The following is a 7,799-nucleotide window of genomic DNA, read 5'->3' as shown; positions in this document are numbered from 1 at the left end:
CTTAGAAGAAAGTCCTGATGATCTACTTTTGAAAAAATCTGCCATTCAAAATATTTCATAATTACAAAAAAAAGAAAAACTCTATGGAGCACAGTTCCCCTCTAACACACACGAGGTCACCATGAGTGGGAACTGACTCAATAGGCAACTGGTTTTTAATGCAGCAAAGATAATGTCCTCTGACAAGCTCACCCAAGAATACTTTATTTCCTATAGTTGAGCGTTAGTCAAAATAATGGATCTAATAAAAATGTACCTCTCAGATGCAACCATAGTTTCCATTTATCAAGCACTTATTATATGCTAAGCAGTTTTCTGTGTGTTACAGCAACTGTGTGAGTACGCTTATCCTCATTTTCTTGATCGCAAACTGATGTTGATTAATTTACCCAAAGTAACATAGTAAACAAGCAGAAGAGCTGGGATTTGAATCTAGGAACCACTGCCCTCATTTCTGATCACTACCCTAAATTACCATTTTTCTTATGACAGCTCTATAAAACCAAAAAAACAAAACAAAACTCATTGCCCTTGAGTCGATTCTGACTCATAGTGACCCTTATTAGGTTTCTAAAGCTGTAAATCTTTACAGAAGCAGACTGCCTCATCTTTCTTCCATGAAACAGCTAGTGAGTTCAAACCACCAACCTTTTGGTAAACAGCCAAATGCCTTAACCACTACACCACCAGAGCTCCTTCTATAAAACCAAAGAGAGGTGTAAAAGATCAAGACATGCAATACTTCAAAATGAGCAATGATATTGCTTTTGTGTGAAAATGATATAATGCAAATTTAATAATGTCGAAAGTGCAATACAGATGTGGTTTCCTTTCTTCTGGGTCCATAAAATTAAGTTTTTTTCTGATACCATAACACACAAACATGACTAGATGAACTCTCAAGACATCTGGATGGGATATTTGAAATGGTCTCACTTCAAATATGAGCTTTGTTGAGTACATGAAATTCCCTCGGGGAAGTCCCAAAGGACCCTCAGTAAACCGGGCAGTCACCTTCCAGCCCAGCTGAAAGTGAGGGTCTGGAGGTGGCCAGGCACCTGCTAATGAGGAAACACCACCATAGATATGGAAAACAGACCGAGCTTCAACATGAGTCCCCCACGGAAAGATACTTTGGAACTGTAGGCAGGGACTGTGTTTCACATGACCAACTGCGTCTGTCTGCCAGGAGGAACAGGGAGCAGGAAATGGGAAATAGGACCAGGAGCAGGAAATAGTTCCTGATTTTCCCAGGGTACACAGACAACAGTAATGTTGGTCTAGTCCCTGATACTTCCTAGTCTGAATATACATATTATCACTCATCCATTTGGGTGGGAGCTGCTACTATTTTATAGTTTGTGGCCCAAGCCTCGCCTCCGTGACTCTAAGTCCTACATAACACCTGCTTCATGCACCTCTCAGGTAGCTGCAAAGCTCCACCATTAACCAAACTTCTTACTTCATAGCATTCCTCCCTGTCTTCAGGGATTCCTAGCATTTCAAAGTTGGCAGGTTTCTTAAAGAGCAGCAGTCCAATCCTCTAACCTGGCAGGTGTGACCCCTGGGGCCAACAGGTGATATCCTTTGTTCAAGGCCACTCAATAAGTTAGTGGCCAAGCCTTCAGATGTCACGTCCAGCTTTGTCTACTACACCATCTTGATTGATGTCCATGTTTACTTACTGGGTGACCTATTATGGTTATTCCTGGTAAGTCAATGATTCTCTTCCAGGTCTCCTTGGGGAAGTGTTGCTTCTAGGGCTCTGAGACTTTCTACTTAGACTAAGTTCAATAGAAATATGATTGCACTTTATTATTGATAACACAGAGGAGCACAGAAGCATAATCAGCTCTGGTACAGGGTGAAGAGAAGCAATGAGGAGGGGAAAAGGAAAAAGATTTGCAAATGATTCTGCAGTGAAGTATTAAAATAGCTGCTCTGTGGCCCTTTCACTGTCTTCTGAAAACTAGAAGTACCACGTAACCAAGATGGTTCTCTACACAGGGGACACACCATTCTGTTGTGATCATTCTGATCTTAGCTGAGATGGTAAAATAGAATGTGAGCACCGGAGGAGAAAGCAACTGACCATGATATCATCTCTGCATGATAAAGATGTTCAGGCTGGGGAAGGAACCTGAGCAATCTCAAATGTCAAAACCCCTGAGAATGCCTTCTCAGACCTTCCCTACTGTGGTGGTTATGTTTGTGTGTCAACTTGGCTGGGCCTGGTTGAGTGGCTGGGCAGCTGGTGGTAGTTATTCCTCATGAAGATACTGGCAATCAACTCCATGGTGGTATCTACCACAAGCAGCTGAGTAGCTGCTTTGGGTATGTGGTCTGCTTCCCATATATAGAAGCAGCTTTGGGAATGGTCTCTAGCTTATGGCATATTTGGACACTGCATGTAGCCATGTCATTGTTAAGCAGCCTGCCATGCTCTGCCAACCTTGGGACTTACAATGGACTTGAATTAATGGCCTGCAGTGTGATTTGGTAACATCGGGACTATGCCATTTTATTTGTCGACCTTGGGCTCGTTAGCCTCAGCAGCCAGTAGCTGCCTGAGTGAAGAGATGTCTCTAACTTCTGTGGACTGGGAGCAAGAGGCAGAGCTGAAGCCTAAGGTCGAGGGGTTTTCACCCAGCCCCTAGAGCCTGGCACTTTTAACTTGGACTTAAAACCTCCAAACTGTGAGTGAAAATAAACTCCTATTTGTTAAGGCCATCCCATTTGTGGTATAATCTTGTCAGAGTGGTACTAGATAACCAGAACACCTACCAAACCAACCTCCAAGAGAGACAGCCTCTTCTCTCACCCCCTCACCTATATTGCCTTTCATTCTGCTACTTTTAGCATCAATGTCACTGCCTCCAGAAGGCCTCCATAGATGACATTAAGTGTCCCACTGTATGTTCAGATGGTACCGTCACTCCCTTATATCAGGCTGGTCACACTTCATACTTACTGTATAAACCTTACTGTCTCATGTCCATCTCTATGGCCAGCCTCTAAACTTAGTGAGGGAAGGATGGCCATGTCCACATTTGTTGAATGAGTTAACGTGCCATAAAGTTTCTGGCTAGCCAGCCCACTTGTACCTCAGTCACTCATTTTACTAAAAGAAACCAACTGAAGCTTTCCTTGATGAATGGAAATAGTTTAATTTCCAAGAAGTGAAAGACTAGCGTGTGCCAGGTTTGACCAGTGAAAATGAGAAGTTAGCATTGACACAATTTCTCCGAGTTTGTTTAAACGCAAAAATAGCATCTAAATACGGAAGTAGTACAACCCAGAGTATACTGTGACACAAGTACTAACAAATATTAGTAAACTTTGGACTTCTCAAAGAAAGCTCGGAAGGTACTTTCCTGCTGTCAAGAGCATACAGAAATCAGGGAACTTGGTGAGAGTGGTGGATACAACATAAACTTCTCTATTGCATAACAGAATTCAGACTGTTCTTCTAGCTATGTGAATTTGATCTCTGTAATGTGTTAGGACGGGAAGTTTCAGAAGGCTTGCAAAATTAGCAAAACTCTCCCCGAAATCATGAGGGTTACCAAGGGCTCTTGAAAACGTGAGGAAATGACCCTCCTTCCCTCTTGGTGGAAATCTCCTGTGCACAGACCGTGTCTGATTGTCTGAGGCAGACTGCTTTTGAAATATAATTCTCCCAGAGAGGTGGGCAGGGCTGGCAATGTCAGCCAAAAAGGGTTTGACCCTGCTATGGGTATAATATAAATGCTATTTGTGCTCTAAAAATTGTCGTTAGGATTTGCCTGGAGCAAAAGAGGAAGAAAGAGAGTCAGGATATAGGAGGAGGAAATGGAATGTGTAGCTAATCGCCTCCATGAACAATGACTCCTTTGCCCTGAGACCAGAACTAGATGGTGCTCAGCCTCCATTACTGAACATTTTTGTTGAAGATTTATGGAAGAATCTTCATCAAACAGGAGGAAATAAAGAACAGACTGTCAGATCCTCACGGAATCCAGACTTTTTATAACCATGAAGGCTTGGTGAACCCCTGAAACTATTGCCCTGAAATAACCTTTAAACCTTAAACCAAAAATATCCCTGAAATTCTTCTTAAAACCAAACAATAGTTTAACTTAACTAATAAATAATGTCTGTGTTGAGCATTGTCCTCTTCTAAGATCCGTCTGTGTGGGATCAAATTGACAAAAGCAACTTGAATGATTAGATAGGAAACTTAGCAGGCAGTGAGTTTATGTGAATGAGGGAAGAACAACTCGGAAAAGGAGGATAAGAATGGGCGTACAACCCAAAGAATGTAGTCAATGTCCTTGAATTGAACATGTAGACACTGTTGAATTGGTGTATGTTTTGTTCTGTATATTCTCAACAACAACAACAAAACATAAATTATAATTTTTTTAAAAAAAGTGGTTAGGACCAAATGCACCCCTCAAACCTAATACATGAACCTTAAGACTATACATGAAAGCACTTGATATGGTGCTCCATGAATGCTCGTTTCCTTCCTTCCTTCCGGGTAACAGGGGTAGCATAAGTGCAGCCATGGAAGAGACTGCTAAGAGCTGTTCATGAGAAGACAGTAGATGTCAGGCAATCAGGCTCTTAAGATGCTACTGCCCACCCCAGATGTCAAGTGGCCACCAAGGAAGCTGGAACTAGACCCCAACTTAGATCACAGGTAAAGATGCTGAGATTGACTTAAGGATAGAATCAGCCTTCACAGCTGGGGGTTTACCGGATACACACATTGCAGATAACCACCACAAGTAAAAGGCCAAGATAGGAAAAAGGTTTCCAGAGGATCTCCAGAAAGGGTGTAAAAGGTTACCAAAAGTCTGTGCAGAGCTGTCAGGAGATATGGGAGGGGAACCTTTGGATGCCAGATTGGAAAGACCTTGTCCCTGACGTGAGGGCAGTATTCCATCCCTGGAGACCAGATTAAGAAAGAGATTCTGGAAGAGCCCTATTTGGCCATAGGTCTAACCTGAATATACATGTCTTTTAGGAACTAAATAGAAGGAAGTCAGAAAAGTGTCTGGTCTAGTCTAACACTTTAATATAAACCTGTACTTCTTTTCTTGATCCTTATAACTTCCTAAATGTCTGCCAGGCTTGTTAACTCTTGCTCACTCCTATTGCCTTCAGGTAGTGGGTCAGGGTAAAACATCGCCAGTGAAAAAGAATCTATAACATAACTGCTTAAAGACAAAAAAGATTTCGAGGGTCCCAGGACCTCAGCTTCTGCATTTGTAAAATAGAGTGGTTGGACTGCATTATGGTCTCCAGGGAGAGTATGAGTCTCCTCCACTTCTTTGCCCTTCCTTTAGTGCCCTTTCCAAGTAGAAGAACGTGGTCTGGAAGCCACCTAGTTCATATGTACTAGACTCTAGGGGTTCCCCTTCCCAGCCACACTTTGAATAGTGGAAGCAGATATGAAAAGAAGAAGAAAACAGTCTGGCTTCTGGAATCCTGTGAGAATTTTAAAAGGTAACGTCCTGGGATGCAGAACAGGCACAGAGGCGTAGTTACATGGGTCCCCATGTAATCTTAGGTCAAAAGAAGAGCATGGTTTCATAAAACAAGGAGTTTAACAACAAACAAGCCTGGATTTTTCTGCAGAAAGAAAGGCAATATCTTAACACAAATGAGAATCCAACCTTTTTCCGCTGTTGCTTTTGCTTTTCCCTGAATTCTTCCATTTTTCTGGCTTCTTCTCTTAGAGTCTGTGCAAGCTGAATGTGACATTGTGCAACATTGTCTACTTCTGCAAAAAGAATTTTTAAAAGATATAATAAACAAAGTCTACATATGTCTGAATTCAAATATGCAAAACTGTTAAAATACTGGAGCAAATGGTAAAATTAACATCACTTCATTCAGTTACCATTATTTAATGAGCTCTTCCATGTGCCCACATTGCTTCAGGCACCAAGGCCAGGGCTATAAAATCTTTAGCTTCACCTCCCACAACTCACTCTGCCTAGACCTCTCTAGTATTCACTCACTCTTTTAACAGGTATTTATTAACCTAGTTTGTGTTCATGGCTGGAGAGGAAACAGGCAAGGTCTCCATGCTCCTGGAGCTTACTGTATTTTTAGGCAAATAACGTATCAATGTGCTCAATATTTATGTAGGCGCATCATATGCAAAAACATAGTATGTCCCAGGAGGCATTACTATACCCACTGCAATTGCACATTTAATCCTTGATTCTTATTACATGGCCTCTAAGGTCCTTTCCAATTCTAACATCCCATGAGCCTGAGAGTTTATAAGAAAAGTCATATACCAAAAAGTTCTCAGTAGTTATCTCTCGGTAGAAAGATTATTAGTAATTTTCTCTCTTATTTTCTAAGATTTTTCCAATGATCATGGTTATCTTTATAATAGAAAAATTAAGCTGTACATTTTACTTTTTCTGAAAAAAAAAAATTAAAGCATATCATTAAAGTCAAAAAGACTAACAAATCCAAGCTAAGAAAAAATCCTAAATTTGTGTGTGGCAAAATAACCTTGAACAAGGTCAGAGGATACATAACAAACTGGGAAAATATTTCTGACTTATATAGCAAAGGGTAAACAGATGTATTAAAAGAACTTTACAAAAGAGAAAAAAGTATATTTTTATATGAAAAAATAAAGAATTTGAAATTCACAAAAGATTGGCTACAAAGGCCCCATAAACATTTGAAAATATACTCAGCTTCATAAATATTAAAAGAAATACAAAATTTAAGAACCCAGAAAGATTTTTTTTTTTAACCTTTCAGTTTTGCAGAATTTGTAAAGCATGGTAATTCTTGGTATTAATAAGTGTGGCAAAAATGGGATTATTGGGGAAAAAGAAAATCAATAAAACCTTTCTGAAGGAAATTTGGCAACACAAATTTAAAAATTAGATATAAAAGAATTAGCTCTAAAAGAACTGAAATAGAAAGATATCTGTGATATATCATTAAGTAAAAAATCAAAGTGTAGAACCATATGTATAGTGTAATCTCATTTATATACAAACTCAGTCATGTCTGTGTGTGTGTGTATGTGTACAATACAGAAAGAGGGATAGAGAGAGTTATAAACATGTAGAGAAATCTCTGGAATGTTATACATCACATTTCTAGCAGTGGTTACCATTGTGAATGAAAGGGGAATTTAGGCTGAGAGGAAATGAGACTTAGATTTTACTCTAGACACTTCTGAATTGCTTTGATATTTTGTAATAAACATGTATCAATTTTAATTTTAAAAACTATTTTAATAATATGCTTTGACTCAACCACATAGATTCTGAGCCACTGACATAGTATAAACCTATTTTTATAATATGTATGTATTTATACATTTATATGTTCAATTGCTCATATGCAAGTTTAAGTTAAAGCTGAAGAAAAATAAAACAAGGCCATGAGAACAAAAATATGACCTCAAGTGTATTGCACCTAAATTTAATAACTACTTGAAGAATAGATTTGACGCACGCAATACCAATGACCAAAGACCAGACGAGTTGTGGGATGACATCAAAGATATCATACATGAGGGAAGCAAAAGGGCATTAAAAAGATAGGAAAGGAAGAAAAGACCAAATGGGAATCAGAAGAGACTTGCTCTGGATTGGAGAGTAGCTAAAGTGAATGGAAGGAATGATGAAATAAAAGAGCTGAAAAGATTTCAAAGGGCAGCTCAAGAAGTAAAGTACTGGTAAAAGTGCAAGGAGGCCACATCTCCTGACCTTCTCTAACCCCACAAGAGGAAGACAGGATTACCATCAGTAACCCAAGGCCTATTCCTG

General features: G+C 39.7%; 1 protein-coding gene across 1 annotated transcript in view; it reads right to left on the bottom strand.

The window, feature by feature from the left end:
* PSTPIP2 (proline-serine-threonine phosphatase interacting protein 2) overlaps window positions 1-7,799 on the bottom strand; it is a 67,210-nt gene that overhangs the window by 33,350 nt on the left and 26,061 nt on the right. Inside the window, exon 5 of the mRNA XM_007943857.1 lies at window positions 5,664-5,770. Within this exon, the coding sequence (XP_007942048.1) occupies window positions 5,664-5,770 (107 nt within the window). The remainder of the gene's footprint in view (window positions 1-5,663; window positions 5,771-7,799) is intronic.

This window comes from Orycteropus afer, unplaced genomic scaffold (genome assembly GCF_000298275.1).
Source record: "Orycteropus afer afer isolate SDZICR_OR568_19922 unplaced genomic scaffold, OryAfe1.0 scaffold00113, whole genome shotgun sequence".
Lineage (NCBI taxonomy): Eukaryota > Metazoa > Chordata > Mammalia > Tubulidentata > Orycteropodidae > Orycteropus > Orycteropus afer.
Note: the sequence above shows the minus strand (reverse complement) of the source record. Positions and strands in the feature narration are given on the sequence as shown.